Source organism: Mastacembelus armatus, chromosome 2, assembly GCF_900324485.2.
Source record: "Mastacembelus armatus chromosome 2, fMasArm1.2, whole genome shotgun sequence".
Taxonomy (NCBI): domain Eukaryota; kingdom Metazoa; phylum Chordata; class Actinopteri; order Synbranchiformes; family Mastacembelidae; genus Mastacembelus; species Mastacembelus armatus.
In genome coordinates, this window is record NC_046634.1 from 5,546,177 (window position 1) to 5,564,063 (window position 17,887).

General features: G+C 40.8%; 1 protein-coding gene across 1 annotated transcript in view; it reads right to left on the minus strand.

Annotated features, from left to right (window-relative positions):
* Positions 1 to 17,887, minus strand: part of ncam2 (neural cell adhesion molecule 2) — a 231,239-nt gene that overhangs the window by 40,128 nt on the left and 173,224 nt on the right. Inside the window, exons 6-7 of the mRNA XM_026302298.1 lie at positions 11,088 to 11,205; positions 5,067 to 5,236 (exon numbers count right to left, since the gene is read on the minus strand). Of these exons, the coding sequence (XP_026158083.1) occupies positions 5,067 to 5,236; positions 11,088 to 11,205 (288 nt within the window). The remainder of the gene's footprint in view (positions 1 to 5,066; positions 5,237 to 11,087; positions 11,206 to 17,887) is intronic.

Here is a 17,887-nt window from a genome sequence, read left to right on the forward strand (position 1 = left end):
TAATGCACTATAAACCTAATACCAATGTTATTTCTACAGAATCATTTTAGCATCCCTGTCATTGTATCCTTCAAGTATGTTTGGATATTCTGGGGATTTCTTTAAAATCCATATGAAAATATGTGACTTCTCTATTTCTTTCCACCTCAGACATTATTTTAGCCCTTTGTCTGTGTTCTGTAATCGCTGCAATTAGTCTGGTGAGTACATAAAAGTTATGATATCCAGAAGGAATGATGGCAAAAACCATTAAAGCCCAACATTTAAATAAACTGTAATTATTATAATGAATTTCTAAAATTCAGGCTTTCATATCAGAAATACACATGTATGTAGATCATTCATCCAATAACACAATGCAAAACCATCCAAATCTCATACAAATGCCAGAACAGTTGATGGAGACCAGTCTGAACCAGTTCCCCATCAACACTTATCTGCAACCATTTTTCTCCAGATACCCTTCATCATGCAAATATTTAATGGAAAATGACTCATTTATCAAGCATGGTGTTAAGACCACTCTGCAGGGAACATTATTAATAACACATTATCTGAAACATTTCAACTCTAAATGAGAAAGAACTGAGAAGCATAGAAGCAAAGATAATTAATTTGACCTTCCAGGATTCAGGAATTTGACAGAGTGGAGTTGATTTGTAAAATTAAGCTTATGTAAGTTTCTCTTTAACCCAGTGTAATTAAAAACAAGGGTATTTTACTCTAGCGTGTGCTAATAACTATGATTACAACTGATTATATTAATTATAGGAATTATAACAATTATGCTTGTTGCATTTAGCTATCTGTCAGTCTTGATTCTCTATCTATAAAAAATACACTTAATTGTGTTGTCTACTGTCCTCAAACTGTGGATACGCCATTACTTGTGTCAGTGTGACCTGCTGACATAACTGCACTTTTTGTATTTATATTCTGCCGGTAGTAATATTTGACATTACATAAAGCTCTTATTCCACCCACTGACAGATAGCAGAAAACAAAATATGTATATGTACCCACTATATATAAGGATAATAATGATTACTGGCTATTTCAGCTGTAGAGATCCACAAAGCAAATGCCAATATATTCTCCCATCATCCCTGATGCCTCATATAGCTATACAGACTTTAGAGAAAGGATTGTCAACTGGAGGCCTGTGGACCACATCTACAGTGGGTACGGAAAGTATTCAGACCCCTTCACATTTTTCACTCTTTGTGTCATTGCAGCCATTTGTCAAAATCAAAAAAGTTCATTTTATTTCTCATTAATGTACACTCAGCACCCCATCTTGACAGAAAAAAACAAATTTATTAAAAAAGAAAAACTGAAATATCACATGGTCACAAGTATTCAGACCCTGTGCTCAGTATTGAGTAGAAGCACCCTTTTGAGCTAGTACAGCCATGAGTCTTCTTGAGAATGATGCAACAAGTTTTTCACACCTGGATTTGGGGATCCTCTGCCATTCTTCCTTGCAGATCCTCTCCAGTTCTGTCAGGTTGGATGGTGAACGTTGGTGGACAGCCATTTTCAGGTCTCTCCAGAGATGCTCAATTGGGTTTAGGTCAGGACTCTGGCTGGGCCAGTCAAGAACGGTCACAGAGTTGTTCCGAAGCCACTCCTTTGTTATTTTAGCTGTGTGCTTAGGGTCATTGTCCTGTTGAAAGGTGAACCTTCGGCCCAGTCTGAGGTCCTGAGCACTCTGGAAGAGGTTTTCTTCCAGGATATCTCTGTACTTGGCCGCATTCATCTTTCCTTCAATTGCAACCAGTCGTCCTGTCCCTGCAGCTGAAAAACACCCCCACAACATGATGCTCCCACCACGTTTCACTTTAGGGATTGTATTGGGCAGGTGATGAGCAGTGCCTGGTTTTCTCCACACATACCGCTTAGAATTAAGGCCAAAAAGTTCAATCTTGGTCTCATCAGACCAGAGAATCTTATTTCTCATAGTCTGGGAGTCCTTCATGTGTTTTTTGGCAAACTCTATGCGGGCTTTCATGTGTCTTGCACTGAGGAGAGGCTTCCGTCGGGCCACTCTGCCATAAAGCCCCGACTGGTGGAGGGCTGCAGTGATAGTTGACTTTGTGGAACTTTCTCCCATCTCCCTACTGCATCTCTGGAGCTCAGCCACATTGATCTTTGGGTTCTTCTTTACCTCTCTCACCAAGGCTCTTCTCCCACGATTGCTCAGTTTGGCTGGACGGCCAGGTCTAGGAAGAGTTCTGGTCGTCCCACACTTTTTCCCTTTGAGGATTATGGAGGCCACTGTGCTCTTAGGAACCTTGAGCGTTGCAGAAATTCTTTTGTAACCATGGCCAGATCTGTGCCTTGCCACAATTCTGTCTCTGAGCTCCTTGGGCAGTTCCTTCGACCTCATGATTCTCATTTGCTCTGACATGCACTGTGAGCTGTAAGGTCTTATATAGACAGGTGTGTGCCTTTCCTAATCAAGTCCAGTCAGTTTAATTAAACACAGCTGGACTCCAATGAAGGAGCAGAACCATCTCAAGGAGGATCAGAAGAAATGGACAGCATGTGAGTTAAATATGAGTGTCACTGCAAAGGGTCTGAATACTTATGACCATGTGATATTTCAGTTTTTCTTTTTTAATAAATTTGCAAAAATTTCTACATTTCTGTTTTTTTCTGTCAAGATGGGGTGCTGAGTGTACATTAATGAGAAATAAAATGAACTTTTTTGATTTTGGCAAATGGCTGCAATGACACAAAGAGTGAAATATTTAAAGGGGTCTGAATACTTTCCGTACCCACTGTATCCCACCAAAGCTTCACATTCCAAATGTCAACCTTATGGTAGCGCTAGTCAGGAATTTGCAAAAATCATAATGCTTCTTCCTCAAGAGATCATGACCATTTGTTGAAATATTTCAGTTTGGACCAAACTGCTGCAGCCCAAGCATCCATGCAGTCATGCTGTTAGTGTGACTAGGAAATACAGTGTAGTTATTCCTTCACAGTATAAATGTTTTTTCCACTGACACACCAATTGACTGAAGAGACTAAAAGCCAAGACAACTTGACATAATGTCCAAACACTGATGTACCTTGAAGGATCAACTGTTCTAGTATTGACGATTGAATGGCTACTATGGTGCAGGAATGTGAAACAGAAGTGAATAGTCTTCAAGCACCTGATTGCAACAACAACCTGTCTGTGATAGTACATAGTTAGGAGTCTACATGTAGAAAACCATCTGTGAAAGTGACTTTCTTGTAGCTTTGTAGACCATTCCTATCCCATGTTGAAAAATAAAAACTACTTTGCTGCAGAAATTCCTTTTTCCCCTCACTGTTTTTTCATCTTGTTTTGTGCAAAATAAGCAAATTAGCTTTTTGCCTAATTAATTTTATCACTTACAATCACTTAATTATTTGTTGATTGAAAATGAATATGTTGTGCTTTTGCCGTCTACACTTGCTTATATATAATATCTGTGATCAGGTTTCAGCAGTATAGTACTGTTGAAATCACTGGAGATAAGTTAAATGCCTAGAGAGCAAAATGTAAATGTCGTGTCTACACCATTTTTAATAGGTTCCAGCAGTTTGAAATGTGATCTAAACTGTATCTGTCAAGGAGGGAGGTCAAAGCTGGCATTTACATTTTCAGGAATATAAAAACAAACAAACAAACAAACAAACAAACAGGGTGACTGACAACAGATATAAAGCACTGAGGCTCACGGTATGTAAACATGAATGAAGAGTATACACACACCTGTACACACACCTTGTCTAACTTAAATGGCCTGTTCTCCTCCTGACTGTGCTGTCAAGGGTAATAAAACTAAGTTACAACTGCATTTTCCTGCTGCATTATGAAAAGCAGAACTCCTCCCTCCCCTTTAGCTTCTTCATTTAAATGTGCATTTTGAAGAACAAGCGCTTCTCCCATCAACGCAAGGATGTTGATGTCTGGAGCACAAATCTCCATACATTTCCATGAGTGGAATATGCAGTATCTGAGTGATCTGTGAAGAAATAGCCAGCAGGTTTATGAAAATATAAATTGAAATTTTTTTATGGGGAGTGCAGTAATGAAAATGCGAATGAACAAATGAAATATTTTCTTTCAGCTGAAATAAATCATATTGATGCGGCTGTTATTGTGGCGGGCTCAGGGCCATATCTGGACATTTGTGCTTTTAAAAAAACACTTTTTATGAAATAGCATTTGTGGAGATCCTTGAAGTAAATCTTTATGGATAATCATAAAACATTTTCACAGTGATGGGCAGTGCTAATATACATTCTTTGGTGGAGTAAAAGTAAAAGATAATTAAAATGAAAACCAATTTCTTTAATAGTCTAAATTAAAGGGCCAGTTCAAGTAAATATTAAAAGAGTTGTTTTCAGTTACACTTATCTATTCATGGAGATAGTTTGTCTAGACTGTGAGATGCTGTACAATACACAGCCATTTTTTTGACATCCCAGTACAATAAATTATACCAATCAATAGTTAAAGTGAGATTTTTGAATTTTGGGGTAAAGGTAATTTATTTATTATTATTTTTATGTGTACTCCAAAAACCTTTAAATTTGGGGGAATCGTCCCTGCAGGTCTTACAGATGATTAATATCAATCAGTTGAGTGGTTATTGCAGCATAGCCTACATAGCAGGTTGCTATAGTTATAGTAAACATGTGCAAAAAAGATACAAGTGCATGTTTATAGGTAAAACCACATAAACCAAATTGAAAAAAGGGTCATTAAATTGCTCATTTCCAGTAACATACTTGTAACAAAGTCATTGTCAGTGACAACATTTTTCACAGTGACTGAACAAATGTAAAACATGATTATTTTGGCTACTGCCTGCCCAGCAAGGACCATATATTATATAGTGACAAACCTCTACACTGTTGAAAAGTGACTTCAAGATTCCAAACTTGTTACTGTTTGACAATGTTACGGTTAGTGATACAAGTGAGTTCCAATGTGATGGCATGATTTGGATCCACTTGTTCTATTAATTTGGCAGAATTATAAATGATTTGTGATATTATGTGTATGCTGGTGAGAACCTTACCAAACACTTTGAGGAAGAGCTCTCTTTCCTGAGTCCCTGCCTTGTTGGTGGCCTTGCAGGAGTAGGTACCCCCGTCACCCTGCCGGATGTTGCGGATGGTTAACATGCTACGACCACCTTCCAGTCTGTTTAAAATATACTGCTCTGATGGCTCCAGCTCCTGTCCTTTCCTGTACAAATACAAAGCAGAATGACACACCACAGCTGAGCAAGGAGTTGAAAAAATGGTATCCAACTCACACCTGACCTGCACTAAATTCACACTGCAGCACGTTTGATGTTAAAGATGTATAATTCTACCACTTTGAATGTCACCTAACCCCATAAAAGAGAGGCTATAATTGCAGACAGCTCAGCTATCAAAGTATTTCTATGTATAGCACATAAACAGGTGAAAATATGACATAATTTTTATAGAAACACTTTAAAAATGTTGTTGAGGATAGACATATACTGTAGTTGACACAAGTGTAGTTCAATTAATCATTTTGTAAGATGTCATCAAAATTCTTCATGTTGTCACTTTTCAAACTCTCCCATGCAGAAAAATATCATCATATTCTGAGTCAATGTTTGAGTCTCATCTGAGTTCCCTTGTTCAGTTGTGTACATTGTGTTATGGACTGCAGCTCTCACTAAATGACTCCAGTGTGGTGTGGAATACAATGCTGACTTAGTGTCTCTTCTTATTAGACTCTGTAGGGAAATTATTTGGAAAAAGCAACTGCTAAATTGATCAATGTCTATATTTAAACTTCATAGCAGAAGACGTGAAGGTTGTCAGCAGCCAACCCCATGTGTTTATTTGCAACCACTTAACCAGCTGTGTAATCTGTAAGGGATTCCTTCATTCTGGGGGGAAATGTTATGTATTTCCCATCACTTAACCCAGTTACTGAATGCCACAGTGATGCATTTAGGTAGCTGCCAAAGAGACAGATAGTTTTCTCACGAATTGATGGAGACCCAAAAAATGTATGAGTATTGAATTTCTATTCATCAGGTTGAGACAAGATTGCTCAAAGTGAATGATAATGTTGCGCCACATTCACTGGATGCAAATTACAGTAAGGTGATAATATTGTGGTCATTAAGCTGGTCGTTTCCTGTCCATTTAGTGAAGCTGCTACTTAATTCAAAAACATTATAAAATGAAGGTAAGAGGATTGTTCAATGTAACACGTGCAAACTAAACTGTGTTCCCTTAAGATGCACAGGTTAGAGGAGAATTCTCAAAGGGATTCTTCGGAAAGTGCGAGATGAAAGTCTAGAAGCTTGTGGCTGGGAAAAAAGTTGTGTATCAGGAAAAAAATCCAGATAAGCAAAATGAATAAATAATGTTCTCTTTTCTTTAAATAACACTCTATGTCTTCTTGATTAACCTCCAGCTGTTTCAATGACTAGTGGTAGCCATGCTAGGCAGTGTGTCTGTGTGAGAATAAGAATACACACTTTCAACTATGCCTGAGTGAAAAGTAACTCTATTAACTATTGGACTGAAGATGATGATGTTTACGGGTTACAATCTGATTGGTATCTTATTTGAATAACTGGTATAAAAACAGATTGTCACCTGTTTGTTCAATATGGATGATAATGCCCTGAATATAAAACTGCCCCCCTTTTTATTCTCATAAGCTATAGAGAAAATTGAATTCAAAAACTAGAATAAGATACACCTCTATGTATATTTAGAGCGTTTTCTGTACGGGTCTCACACTGTACATTGCATGTGAATGAAAAACAAAATCTTATTATTTTAGGGATTTCAAATGTAGACAACTCTGGACTTCTAGACTCAGACAAACACACAAACGCCACAATACTGAGTAGTGAGGCCCAGGCTGAGCCGCACTGTACTGTAGGAAAAGCAAGAGAGAGGATAATTGAAAGTCGATGGAGGAAACACCAAAGCCAAGTAATAATATCTCTGGCGAGCCAAAGAGGAAATGAAGAGAGGCCTCATCTTTGGAGCGGACAGTGCAGCATGGGCTGCAGCGCTGAATGTCATTATACTGACTGACTGCTGACAGGTAGTCCATTACCCAAGATGCACAGAGGACGAAGCAAAACCTCACATTGACAGGAAATGCAACTGGGAGACTGGAGATAGCTGCGCGGGGTAACATCAAAAGAAAAACTAAATTGGTTTGTGATTGTTGTTTACACTGAAGCCAGTTCTTTTGTTGTGATGTACGGATTTTAATTCTGTAGTCTCAGATCGACACCCAGGACTTATTGACCTGGGAAATGAAGGAGAATGCGCTGTAAGGTTTTGGCAGTCAGTGAACAATGCAGAGTTTAAGAACAGTGCTGTTGTAGAGTTAAAGCAGTGAGCGCTAAAATGAGAGGCAGCCATTTACGCTTGACAAATGTTTTATCAAACTAGTATTTAAAAAGGTAAGTGAGGAGACGTACAAAGATGTTCCATTTAGCTTCTGAAGAATGTTATACCAAACAAAGCTTCATGCTGCACAGTCCTTCACATCAATAACATTAATAACTTCTATTAAGGCCTGCTCACAGAAGAATTTAAAACTGCTATTTTTCTGCCATTAATTCAGCTAATTTCAGTTAAATGATATGATCAGTGGACCCACAGTGTCAAAGCTACTATGTGCAGTTTTTTATGAAAACTTTTTTGGTAAACTTTGAATATAAACTTTGGAATATAAACTCCTCCACTAAAAAGAAATATTCTTTGTAGACAAATGTGAGATAGAAGTGGATAGTACAAATACCTCGCTTGAGTCAACTGTAAACTGGGAGTTTGTCCTAGTCGATTGACAATAAGCAAGCTAGCTGGCTTCGTGAACTTTTTCACCCTTCCTTCTTTTCACTGAATTAAAATATGTATAGCCCAGAGAGCAAAAATAACAGGGTCGAGGTAAATGGTGCAGTACAGAGAACACAGAAGAAGCTTGGTAAGCGACTAATTGGTGCTGACATGTTCCTAGCTTGTTAGTTTGTAAATGGTTGCCAGTTCCAGTAGTTTTCCAACTACCACTGTTTTCATAATTACTGTGAAAACATTTCATTCAAATAATGAATGGAAGTTTGACATTAGACACTGATAAAAGAGAGACCATTTTTGCAAATTTGGTGACAATCAGCAGACAACTTTGGCATCAATCGTAGAACATAAGACTGATCAGAGTATCTAGCTTTTGAATCTTTCAATCAGCTGTTTCCATTGTAAATCGGACTATGTTAATGACACAAGGAAGCAAGATCAAGATGCCATTTTTTACAAACAGGTTCCTCATTTCAGTTGCCTTTTGTCATTACCACACCAACCAAACATCAGATTCTTACTAAACTATAAAAACAGAAAGTGAGTGAAATGTTTATCTAGCAGCAATGCTGTCATATGGATGGGCTTCATATGAAAGTAAAAATGAATACATTAACTCTAGCTCATTATCATTGTGAAATTTACTGCCTTATATTATGCATGCTGCTAAATCATTAAAATCACATTTCCCTGTTTTGCTCTGTTGCTGAAAAGACAAGGTAACACACGCTGGAGTAAATACAATTTCTGCTGTTTGGGTTGGAAACTAGAGAGCAAGATAAATGAAGACCACAGAACTGGAGCTATTTCCAGCTGTGCAGCTGTACTTTGCAAAGTAATGCATGTGCCTCGCCTTTTCTGCTCAACTTTTAAACTACACAGACACTTCAATTCTCATTATATCTGTATTCCTCTTGGAGACAATTCCACATAAAATACAAAAGTGATGCATTCGCCTCACTAGTCTAACTGCATACTACACAGCATATTGCGCAATATTCCTGTCATAAGGTTAAATACTGGAATATTTCACCTCTCAGTTGTGATGAATATCTAAATGCAAATCGGTTTATTTACCTTTTGAAGCAAATATTCACAATCATTCATCACTTCTGTACAGTCTAAGCCTTGTGCACCCAAAACAACATATTTTATGCATAGTAATGACATTGCTTTGCTTAAGGAAAACAAATATGCTGAAAATATCAATAATTGAACAAAAAGAGATTCAAAGAAGCTAATGATCCCACATAATAATTCTGATTGTTTTTTCTATGTACCTGGATTTAAAGTAGGCAAAAATTGTGCCATTGTCACTATGTGTTATATTTATCTATATTTATTAAATGAATTGCCTCAGGTAGCTCTGACTGTTCTTCTGCTTCATACCTAATGGGCACAAAACTTATACATCTGACAGGGGCCATCATGTGTAACTTTGACAATCAGCCACCAGAGTAATCAAACTCTTATAGTGTGCAGTAAAAACTAGATGGTAGTTAACAAAAGAAAATAATAAATTAACATATGAGACTGAAAGCTACGTGTGGGTGTTTGACTTCAGATTTAAACATTGCTTTGTGTCATTATGTTCAATTCAGGGCAATTATCAAATGTTATTTTACCTGCCACATTTCCTTCTTTGTCATTGCCAAAGCTGAAAAACCGACTTTACAGAATGAAGAGAACTGAATTAAGAATAATGGTGCTATGTTTTAGAGGGTCTGTTTTTAGGTCAATTTCTACAAATCAAATTTTTTACAAGCATGTTTGGAAATCTGAAAGTGTTTTTCTGTAGCTCCTTGCAGGCAGCATAGATTTACATTCATTTCAGTACAGCATAATAAACAACTTACAGAAATCTGCCTGAGGTAGGTAATAAATCACAGTAAAAACAATGTGTAATGTCTCTTGTCAACTGAGCCACTCCTTAGTTACATCATTGTCATGTGGTAATGCAGTTCTAAGTGCAACTTGATTTTATAATTCAACAATAATGTAACCTAAAAAACTTTAGCAAAAGTTTTCGTGCTGCTTAGTGTGACGATTAGGCCCATAAAAGTGGACTTTTACAGTACAGTGAAGTTAATAAGTGCCTACAAGATAGGAAGTGATTACCAAAAACACTGCAGTATGCTTCCATCAACACTTATGTACACGATATTTGATTTGAACTGGGAATAATATAAAAACCCCCTGATAAGGCCCATTAAGATGAATTAATTGAAAAAAACTAGAAAAAACACTCAACATAAAACTAACTAAGTGCACTAACTAACTAACTAACTACACAGAAAATATGAATTTTACTGTAATGTGTGAAGTGTAATCAATAGATGTTCAGGTGCAAATAACCTGCTGAATGGGTGCAAGGTAATTACTTGATGTTGTGTTGTAGAGTGGATAGAGGGGTGTCAAATGCTCTCCAGATGCAAATTTTACTGTTTCTACGCAGCATGTGATATTGTTGAGAGGTGGCTGAAGGCAATGTATGAGGATACACTATCAATGGCTCATTTAGAACTGTGAAAAAAATAGCTGCTTGACCTGTAATCAGGACATTACAACTGTATAATGTATAGGTTGGCATTTTTTCTCAAGAAAATATAACTTAAAGGAAATCTTAATGGTAACACTAACAATATTTCATTGTGTGTATTACTGAGAGAATATACTGTATGTGCAGTAATGAATAAAGCAAAGTTTACTACCTGGACTGTCACCTATGCCGTGAATGAGACAGTCCTGAACTTAGCTATTTATTGGACAACACTACTGCTTCCTAGCCACCAACTGCAAAATCACTGAAATTAATATGGTGCAACCTGATTTAGTAAGTTGCTAGTTTGGAACCCAGTTGGTAGTTAATAAGAGCTCTGGAAGGACCCGATGTTCAGACAGAAGTGAATGAAAAAATGGTGATACCCAATACCTTTGGGATAAAAAGCTGTGAAAGACTTTTTGCCCAACATCAGTGTCTGACTTCATTAATGCGCTTGTGGCTGCAAATCCCTGCAGCCAGGATTCAAAATCTTGTGGAGAGCTTGCTCAGAATAATAGAAACTATTAAAGCAGCTGAGTAATGTTCATGATTTTGGAAATTAATCATATACATCGGTGATATCTAGATGACTTCCAGCTTTCAAAGCCTAATGTTGTTTTTATCCAATATCTCCCTGAGCAATATGTCTGAGACCAATGCAAAGTATGAAAGAAGCAGACAATACCTGTGCCATGAGACCACAGGGTCAGGAGATCCAGAGGTGATGCAAGTAAAGGTGACTGATTCCTGGTAGTCAGCTGTGGCATTGAAGGACTGCTGAGACACCGACAACACCGGTGGGACTGAAGGCAAAAAAAAAAAAAAAAAAGCAAAAAAATAACAGTTAGACAGGAAAGCTGTCAATAGACCCTTAGAGTTTAAAAGATTAGTCCACATTAAAGCTACAACCTGAACATATTGTAAAACAAATGTGAATCTTCATGAAACCACATGGTGAAGGCTTACATTTTAAAATGAAATAAATTGGCACTGTGACTGGCCTGAAAACATTCACTGAAAATGCTACTTCTGTTGCTAATCCCATGGGGATTGTAAGTAGCATTTTGACCCAGCTTTAGTAAAAACACAAAGGAGTTAAACACACTGTTGTGAACCCATAATGCTACTGACTGATTCAGAAATGCCCAGCTAAATCCATATGAACAATGGCAGCACAGAGAATGTGTTCCAACATCAAATACAACTGTACTAACTATAAAAACAGCACTTTTCTATTGGGAAGAAATTATTCAACTACTGTCAAGTGCACCAACTCCAGCTATTGTTTGTCTTGTTTGGGCAATTTTTGCAGAGTCAAATTCAGAAGCGATTCATCACTGTGATTTCACGGTTGAGGGGTCGGGTTAGAGCCAATCCCAGCTGACACTGGGTGAGAGCCAGGGTACACTCTGGAGAGATTGCCACTTTGTCACAGGGTTGTCACAGAGTGAAGGACAACTCAGTCACACTCATACTCATTCTCATCTACAGGCAGTGTACTGTCACCAATTAATCCAACTTGCATGTTTTTATACTGCGGAAGGAAGCTTACATCATTTATTTCTGTACATATTCACCTATTTTGTTGCTAATTGCCTACAAACAGCTGTGCTGATGCAGCAGAAGCCTTGATGACTTTATCAACACTAAATGTTGAGTGTTGGCAGGGACACGGAGTGTGTCGCTGCCATCCAATCAGCTGTGCACTGTCATCTTGTCATTCAATAAAAGTAGAGCACAGGCAGAGTCAGCCTGGTCTTTTCTCTGGTTGCCTGTGATGTGACAAGAGAATGACAGCTTTATGCCACTACAGTAGCATGTTTATCAGACGTCTCTGTTCGTTCAAACCCGAATGTTTGCGGTACCTCTACCTATAAATAAGAATACCATTTGAAAACCTGAGCCTGAACATGGAACTAATTTTTAAAAAGACTTGGTCCAATGCTTATGCTGAACTACATTTCTAATGTAGGAGTTGGTCACATGTAAATATCATTTTATATCATGATATTAATATAAATTGTCTGATATGGCGAGTGCATAAAATGATCAGACAAGGAATCTGGTTTTTGGCAAATCTGCATTAAAACAAGTCTTGAAAAGTTTTGTATCTGAATATATTTTATGGATAATTAACTATGTCAACATGAATATATGAATACATTGCTAGTTGAATGCTATTGGGTCAAACACACCACATGTGGAGCCTCTCTGTGGCCAGGTATAAATGCAGTCTGTACTGAAAGCTTGTAGCCAAAAGCTACAGGGGATCCCTTCTCTCAGTAAAGGAAAAATAAGTAGGGTTCATACGCCATGTACTGTATTGTATCTTAAAATCTTATCAGTGTTCTGAGATCTTTCTTTAAGCACCCACTCCATTTCTCCCGAGTTACACTGTTCCCTCACTTTCTGTTTGCACACAATGGCTCAACATTTTAACCCTGTCTATTTTAGTATTTTGGTATTAGTTTCATTTACAATGCAGCTATTTAATCTGTCTACAATGAGGGTCAATAGGAAATCAAGATAACATCAACACAACCCTCACAAAGTGAAATCATTCTAAAGATATGATCTTGTTTTTAAAAAGCTGGTTATTCTTTCCCCATAAATGCAAACATAAAGTACAGATGTTAGCATTTGTGTTAAATATGTGTTATTGCAACTGGCAGCTGCATAGTGACATTATTTCACCACCATTTGTTTTTCTCTGATCAGAAATGACATTAAAGGAACCAATTTGCAGGAAGACAAAAATGTTTTATACTTCAAAACTGTAGACCTCATTTTTGCCTTCCTAATGAAATGAATATGTCCTTCATGTGATGTCGTCTGAAAGACATTCCAGATAAATTTACAAACAAACATCTTCCTATTTGGTAAAAGATGAAAAATAATTAGCATAATTTTATGGTGAAAAGTCTCATTAAAGTTCTGGTTTGATTTAGTGGTGAAGCTGGTTGAAAAAGTACATTTTACATACTTCAGATAATGAATAGGGAATTCTAATCAAAACAAAGCTTCAACAGAGACACCTAATGAACCATCACGGCCGTGTACTGCAGTCTTTCTTAAAATATTAATTACACTAATGACACCAGTGTGTATTATTGTACAAGGGAATAATTCTTCAGAGCACAACTGAACTCTACACTGTCTGAACCATTTGCTGTCTTATGGTGTCTGCCATTTAGTTATCGCCATATGCTAGAAAAAAAAAAGAATGAATTCTATTTATGTTAGAAAATTCAACAAACAATGGGACTCCTAGGTCTGAATGACACAGACGTAGAGATGCAGAAAACATTATTGCTATTAAAAAGTCCTTTCCAATAATACTGACTCAGCGAATGAGACAAGCAAGCATCTGCCTGAAATGATAACCACTGATTTGCACGCCAATTGATCTCCATTTCCCAGTGTTCCTCTCTTCATATGCAATACTCCCACATCTGTGAGCCTTGTTGAAACAGTCCTGTTAATGAGACACACTGCTAAGCAGAAAGACTTCAAAAGACCAAATCAGCAACAGGGTTTAAGCCTCCAAAAAGAATCTGGCAAGTGTTATGAATTCTTCATGTATTAGTCATATCCTTGATACTTCAGAGGCTTGGTGGAGATAATGTGAGGTTTACAGAGGATGTTATAACACTGCAAACAAATTTCAATAGGAGATAGAGGACTTTCCTGTTGAGCATCAATGGGATCCAATGAAATGAGGATCATCTATGTTTACAAGTCGTGAAATGTTTGTGGTAAATGTCAAACATATTACACCTACTAGAAATTCAACAAGTGAATGTTCTAGGACAAGACCTTTGCTCAAGTACTTAGAAGTGTTTGTTTGCCTTCTAGATTAGCACACGAGCTGGAATCAAACTAGCTCTGATTTATAATTGGCAACCTAATGAAACAGAGAACTAGAGCACACTGTATTTGTATTCTCCTTTTGAACACCCAATGGTTATGATTGATGTCACGGCAAAATAATTTTAAAAATCTTGAAGGACACAGCTGGTAGTTTCCACTGACAGCTGAAAAGGGAAAATTGTGGGTCTAGTGTGCGCGTGGCTAAACCAACAATTAAGTGGATGTGTCGGGGAAGAATACAGGGGGAAATCAGGAAGTTATTTCCATTTTCAGTTGCTATAGAAACACTGTGACTACAGTGGTTACTGCTCCATCATAATAGAGAGGAGAGAGATCTTAGACACTGATAAAAGGAAAAGTTAGATTCTACTGAAGGGAGCAAAGTAAAAAAGCTGGCAGATGCTACCCCAATTGTCATGAGGCGGCAGGGACCCTGCCGCCTTCTCCTTTGTCCCTCCCTCATCTCTCTCTCTCCTCCCTGCTCTACTGCTATCCCTCTACTCCCAGGTAATTGGTCCCAGGTGCGGGAGGCCGAGCAGCACGATTATCAATCAGTCCACTCTGCCATAAAAGCCCTGATCCTCTTCGGTCTCATCGCCAGTTCGTCCGTCTACCTCCCCTGGTAGTCACGTACAGTCCGGCTTCTTAAACCGCTGACTAACCTGATCCTAACTTACCTTTTCTTGTCCTCAGGCTGCCAGCTTTCGTCCCGTCACCTACCCGGCCACTTCCTCGCCCTGCGACCCTGCCGGCTCGCCATCTCAGTTCCCCGACCCGGAGTCTCTCTCCGCCGCAGAAGCCAACGCCTGAACCGGTCCCCTGTCTTCCCTTCGGAAGCTCGATAATCAACGGCTCAATAAAGACCTTACCGGGTGGTTACCTGCAATTGGGTCCTTGGTTCCTTTTTTACCAAACCTGACAGAACGAACTGGCCAGTATGGACCCAGCGGATACCGCGCCAGGTGCCCTTCCCTCGGCCACGGATTTGCAGCTGGCCCTTCACAGTCAGGGCCGTCTTCTGGGGGAACACGACCGGATGCTGCGGGCCCTCATGGACACCAACCACCAACTCCTGCAGCAGGTCGCGCAGCTGACGGACCAGATGCGCATTCGCTCCGCTCAATTGACCCCTCCAAATCTCCAGCCGGAACTCCGCTCTCCAGCACCCCCCCCCGGAGCCAGCGCCTCGCCTCCTCCTGAGTGTCTCCGGGACACGCCGGTCCCGGACCCCTCCCCCTATTCCGGGGAGCCAGATAAGTGCCGGTCTTTCATATTCCAATGCACGAACGTGTTTAAGGCTCGTCCCTCTAGTTTTTCCACCGACTTATCTAAGTTACTTTTTTTTTCTGGATTGTTAAGGGACGAGGCCTTGACTTGGGCGGAGGCAGAGTTCACTGCCCGTCCCATAGAAACACAGACTTTTGAACATTTTTTATCTTCTTTTCGACACACTTTTAATTATGCCGATCATGTCGGTATCACAGCCCAAAGGTTGCTTGCTCTCCGTCAGGGAGACCGACGGGTAGTAGAGTATGCAATCGAGTTTAACACTCTGGCTACAGCTATTAACTGGGGGGACAAAGAACTAAGAGGAATATTTATGCGAGGGCTAAGTAGCGAAATAAAGGACCTGCTGGTGGGACGAAGCGAGGAAACCTCGCTCAATGCTCTTGTCTCTCTCACAGTCTCCCTCGACAACCAGCTACGGGAACGGCGAAGTGAGAGAGAGGCGGAATTGGCAACTAGACGGGGACGCACGGACGTGCCCACAGTCACCACAGTTACCATGCCCGCCCTGAACCGCAGTCTCCTGGAACATGAGGAGCCTATGCAACTGGGTCGCGCCAGGCTTACCCCCGCCGAACGCCAGCGGCGCCTCCGTCAGGGGAGCTGCCTATACTGCGGAGCTAAGGGACATCTCATCGCCACCTGTCCCAGCCGCCCGGACCGCCCAAAAGAGTAGGCTCGCCAGTAAAGGTGGGGGTACTGGCGAGCCCCTTTCGGAAACCCGGCCAGAACACTCGCTGGTTTTTACCAGCTATTATTTCTATTGGAACCCAATCACACTCTCTCTCGGCCCTGATTGACTCCGGGGCCGATGATAATTTCCTAGACTCGAACCTAGCCCAGCAGCTCGGGGTGACTCCGCAGCCCCTCGCGGATTCACTCCGGGTCGAGGCGCTGGATGGGCGACTTCTAGCCCACATAACACACTCCACCGCGCCTCTCTCCTTACTCCTCTCGGGTAATCACCGAGAGGAGATTCAATTTAAGTTAATCTCCTCCCCAATTTCCCCACTAGTCCTCGGTCGCCCATGGCTGACTCTACACAACCCCCACATCGATTGGCAGCAACATAAAGTGACGGGGTGGAGCACGCTTTGCCACGCCACTTGCCTGCGTTCCGCTCAGCCCCCAGCTAAGTCGAGTAAGCCTATTTCCGAGCCTTCCCCGGACCTCGCCGGTGTCCCTGAGCTGTATCACGACCTCGCAGAGGTTTTTAGTAAAGACCGGGCCGTTTCTCTTCCTCCCCATCGCCCATATGATTGCGCCATCGACTTCCTCCCGGGGTCATCATTGCCTTCTAGCCGGCTCTATAGCCTGTCTCGCCCCGAGAGGGAGTCGATGGAGAGCTACATTAAGGAGTCCCTAGCGTCCGGCCTTATTCGGCCGTCCTCCTCCCCACTCGGATCAGGGTTCTTCTTCGTAGGGAAGGGGGATGGGTCTCTCCGCCCGTGCATTGACTTCCGTAAGGTAAATGACATTACGGTAAAGAATCGTTATCCGTTACCACTGCTTACCTCTGCCTTTGAGATCCTGCAGGGGGCGGTGGTCTTTACCAAATTAGACCTGCGGAGTGCCTACCACCTGATCCGGGTGCGGGAGGGGGACGAATGGAAGACGGCTTTTAAAACACCCCTTGGGCATTTCGAGTATCTCGTCATGCCCTTTGGGTTGACTAATGCCCCAGCCGTTTTTCAGGCCTTCATTAACGACGTGCTCAGGGACTTCTTGAACCGTTTTGTTTTCGTGTACTTAGATGATATCTTAATTTTTTCCCGGTCCCAAGCAGAGCACCAGCACCACGTACGCGAGGTCCTCCTGCGCCTCCTCGAGAACCGCCTATTCGTTAAGGCTGAGAAATGCAGCTTCCACTGTTCGGAGGTTGCATTCCTCGGCTATATCATCGAAGCGGGTAAGCTCCGTCCAGACCCCAAAAAGATCAAGGCGGTGGTGGACTGGCCGCGACCCGGAAGCCGGCGAGAATTACAACGGTTCCTTGGCTTTGCCAATTTTTATCGCCGGTTCATCAGAAACTATAGCACCCTGGCACAGCCCCTGACTCTCCTCACTTCCACCAAAACACCCTTCCGTTGGAATCCCCAGGCCGAAACGGCATTTCAGTCCCTGAAGTGTCGCTTCACGACCGCCCCTATTCTAATCCAACCTAATCCCCAACGTCAGTTCATCGTTGAGGTGGACGCCTCCGATGTGGGCGTCGGGGCGGTTCTTTCACAGCGGTCCGAGGAAGACCAAAAACTGCACCCCTGCGCCTTCTTTTCTAAACGCTTGTCCCCTGCTGAGCAAAATTACGACGTGGGGGACCGAGAGCTG